We start from the raw sequence: 4371 nt of genomic DNA, 5'->3' as shown, positions 1-4371 counted from the left end.
ATGCTTTTATTTTACCATTTATCATTCATTATCTTTATGTTTATGCAATTTTTCTTTTGTCCAAGAACAATCTCCAACAAGCTTTAATCTACCAAGAATGGATGAAGAACATGTGTTTGGATGAAGGTTTAGCTCAAAGATTAGTAAGATTCAATGTGAATCTCAGTAACTTTTAGGAGAAAGAGAGCTTTGAGTGATTTGGAAAGGATGTGAAGAGAATTTGCAAGAGTGACTTTGGCTCTCAAAAGCTTGTGAAATGAATGAGAGGAGGCCTCTATTTATAGAATTGGAAGTGAGGGTAGTGGACAATTGGTAATTGTCTCTTGGAGATTAATTTGAATTTAATTAGTAAGAGTTTACATAAAACTTTGATATGTCCTAGAAAAAAAATTAGAGTAGGGTGAATCTTAAACAATTTTTATATTAAAATTTATCGTCAAACTCATTTGTAGAGAAGAAGTGTTTAGCTTTATCAAATTAAAAGTTAAAAAAGTTTGTCCTTCTATTTACATTTTATGAAATTCCACTACTTATTTAAGCCGGTGCATTGCAAGTGGACTATAAGATGTGGTACAATTGACAAATATATGACAAAGTACACACCTAAATTAGGATAATTTGATGCAAAGAAGAACTGAATACCTTCTTTTTTCCCTTAATACTACCATGCATGTCGGAGGATATTTTCAATAGCAAGTCGGTAGGGTCAAAACTTTACCTCACATTTTACTTGAATAGGAAACCTGCTACAACTTATGGTAAAAAATAAACGGGTGGTCCACCATTATTGAGTACGCCAATCTCATAAAAAACACATCAAAGATGTAGACACTCAATAATCAATATTCTGATTGAAATCAACCACCAAAACAAAGTAGGGACCATGCACTTTGTTGGGGTGTGTATTTTTCACATGCCTAATATTGTATCCACCCACTTGCTTATGTACACTGTTCCTGTCCTTATCATAGACAGGTGGTGTGTACTATAGTAATCAAATCGAATTTCTCCAAAACACGTTTTCATTGCATTGTTTTTGTCCATTCAACAATTAATCTATTCTATTTTCATTACATAAATTATACTCCAAGGAACAATATCTTCAAACTAAACAAAAAAACAGATAAAGAATTCATAAACTTAATAATTAACAAAAAAAAAATATTTTAACCTATTTTCCCGGACATGTGACCACTACTAAAGCAACAATCTCACCATCATTTAGCGAAGGACTCATTTAAAGTATGTTCTATATGAACTGACCCAACTCAAAGATCAGTTGAATATAAGAGAATTGAATGTCAAATGAAACCTTAAGAAAAATACACTCTCAAATCTCGGACCTAAATTAGTTAACAATATCATTAATAAACTAGAAAATTGATGAAGCTGAATTCATATTTATGATAATTGAGAAACATATATACAACTCAACAGAAAACAGATAATAATCTTTGAACACAAAAAAATAGTTCAGTTTACCTACTACTACTACTATCTTTCTTTTCTCCCACGAGGAAGAAGAAAAGATGTCCCCTAATTCTACTACTACGGATAATATTACATAAAAAATATGAAACAAGCTAATAAATAGTACTAGTACTAGCTAAAAATCATAAAAAGAAACATAATTGTTTTACATCAGAGAAAATTTTCCAGCATTCAATCTCATTGTGTATCACCAATTTTGGAAGTAAGAACTGATAAAAGTTGTTCCTGTGTATAAAATCTACTTCCCATGTTAATAGAAGCCTGTTGAATCATCAAGTCATTAACAACAGAAACACTAGCATGATTCACATCAAGATCCAATTCTTTTAACGCCGCCATTAATTTCGCCGCAGGGTGATTCTTCTTGCTACATTGAATCCTAATCATCGCATCCCATCCCATGATTTTCACATCTATGTCCAAATCAATCAACTTAGAGTTGTTGTTGTTGTTTGTTTTCTCTTTTTCTTCATTCAACTGAACTGGTTTTTTGGTAGCAATTTCTAGCTCCTTTCTTGTTGTATCTAGTTCTTTCTCTAAGTCACCTTTCGATGATTCAAGCCCTTGTAGCTTCGATTTCAATTCGTTTATGTAAGAAATCGCGTCGCCAAGAAGCGAAGCTTTGTCCATTTTAGAAACATTCGGAACCACGGCGCGTAAAGCGTAGAATCTCTGATTCAGTTTCTCTCGTCTCTGTCTCTCCGCTTCCACGTGGTTCAAGGGTTCTTCTCTTCCGTTTGCAGGCTTTCTACCTCGCTTCCGTGGCCGCTTCTCTGGTTCGATTGCTCGACTGCTGATAGTTTCCTTCACCACGGAGACTTCCAGATCTGAATGATCGGAATCTCCGCCGGATTTTATACCTGAAGCATGTAACAGTTTGCCGGAAGTGAATGAAAGAATTCCGTCGTCGATACTACTTCTAGACACCGGGGAATTTCTTTTTCTGTTTTCGTCGTTGGCGGCGAACGGTGACGGACCGGAAAAGAAATTACCATTGGCGGAGCTGTAAGAACTCTTTTTACTCTCACCGAAGTTCAGAATCTCGCCGGATTCCGGTTTTAAAGAACCTGAAAAATTCAGTTCCCTTGGAAAGAAACTCTGATTCTGGTTCTGGCGCTGAGAGGTTGAAAGGTTAACGGCGGTGGATGTTTCCGGTAGAGTAGAAGAAGCACCGTGAATTTCAAACTGCGGCTTTTTGGTAATTGTTGCATTTGCTGAAGCGGTTACACTAACGGCACTAACAGTGTTGACTGTTTCTCTAATTTCATTCCCAACGGAGCCGGAGATATCCATCCACATGGAAGAAGGATCGTTATCACCGGAATTCAACGGCCAAGATCGTGCTTCTGGATTATTGAAATCAAACAGAAAACGAACCTTCTCCATTATATTAGCGCTATGTGGAATTATCTCCGTCGATGCAAGCTCAACGACGCCGTTTGAAGATGGTGCTGGTATGTATACCAAACTCTGAAACCCATGGACATGTGCTGCACGGGTTCTTTCACATGTGGACATGGAGAGCCTATCAGTGATCCATACTGGAGAAGAATTAAAGTAAGCCTGGCTCAGTAAACCGCTGCCGTTGACGAAGGAGTGTGTCATCGACGTGAGAAAGAACCACTCAGTGTCGGTGACATCTTCGTCAACGACATCGTCTGAGCCAGACGAGCCGGATATTAAGGCGTTGAGTTCGCGGAGGACTTTATTGCGGTGAGCTTGTTGTTCAGGCAGGATAACCTTTTTGGCTTTCTCTTTGTCATCTTCGCCTTTGTAATAACCGTCCCCCCAGCCGAGGAGCTGTCGGTTTGTGGAGTAGTCGTATGAGGTTTGCCAGAAGATCGCGTAGGTCCAGTTTTCTTTTGCGTCTTCGATTAAAGCTTGAAGACGGTGTTGGAGAGTTTCTTGGTTGAAGAGAGGCTGCTGTTGTGGTGGAGGTTTGGCTGTGTCGGGTCCTGGGGCGGAGGTTGATGCGGCAGAGTTTGGTGTTGGAAGCCAGATAGATGAAAGGTCGGTGGTGCTCATGAAAGCTTCCATGACGGAGGAGTTTTCGTCTGTCCACATGTTATTATTCATTGTCGGGAGTGAGCGGTAATCTGTCATTACATGCAATATGGTCAGCTGTGTTTTTTGAGAGAGTGAAGTGTTTGATAATAGGGAATTTGTTGTTGGAAATAGAAACTTTTGAACTTTAGAGAGAGATGGAGAGGGTAGAGAGGGAGAGTGAGACAAAGCCGATGACTAATGAGTGTAGTGCATTTGTTTTTGAAGGAGAGACAAAGAGAGAGAGTGTAATATGGTTGTGAGGTTTCGAGGAAAAAGGGCACACAGATTAGATTGTAAGGATAGGTCTGAAAATGACGGCTTCTTATTTTCATCCTTCACTCTAGAATTTATCATTTTTTTTTTTACATTTATTCTAGAAAACTATCAAGCATTGAATGAATCTTTTATAAAGCTCAAATTATATTGAGGGTGTCTTGTATCGGCAGTAGATAGAATTGATTCGAGCAGAATTGAATTTAGTAAAATTGATTTTATAATTGAGTTTAGTAGAATTGATTTGTATTGAATATATTTATTTAAAAGTGAGTTGAATAATAAATTAAAATGTAAAAAATCATCCAAAATTAATTCTAGAAGCAGAAACTACAAATTATAGCTTCAAGTAGAATCAATTTTAAAGACAGAATCAACATACTTTTACCTAACCAAACATATTAATCAATTATACACATCTAACATTGCTTTTGGCCTTTTTAAAAGTCAAATCAAACATACACGAAATGCATTATTTGTTTGTATCGTGCTAACTTGTGTCATAATAAATTTAAACAACTTTAAAAAATATAATTTTATAGTAAAATATAATATTGTATT

General features: G+C 36.7%; 1 protein-coding gene across 1 annotated transcript; it reads right to left on the bottom strand.

The window, feature by feature from the left end:
• Positions 1-1368: 1368 nt before the first annotated feature.
• On the bottom strand, positions 1369-3814 carry LOC131620581 (transcription factor MYC2-like). Its single transcript, XM_058891706.1, has one exon. It carries the CDS (start codon positions 3592-3594, stop codon positions 1669-1671), a length of 1926 nt encoding a protein of 641 aa, XP_058747689.1. The 5' UTR covers positions 3595-3814; the 3' UTR covers positions 1369-1668.
• Positions 3815-4371: the final 557 nt, after the last annotated feature.

This window comes from Vicia villosa, linkage group LG7 (genome assembly GCF_029867415.1).
Source record: "Vicia villosa cultivar HV-30 ecotype Madison, WI linkage group LG7, Vvil1.0, whole genome shotgun sequence".
In the NCBI taxonomy this organism is placed as follows: Eukaryota; Viridiplantae; Streptophyta; class Magnoliopsida; order Fabales; family Fabaceae; genus Vicia; species Vicia villosa.
The sequence above is the reverse complement of the archived record's forward strand: the minus strand, read 5'-3'. Positions and strand labels throughout refer to the sequence as shown.

Bases quoted from the DNA above. Each gene is read 5' to 3' on its own strand.
- LOC131620581 (XM_058891706.1), bottom strand. From the start codon at position 3,594: ATGACAGATTACCGCTCACTCCCGACAATGAATAATAACATGTGGACA.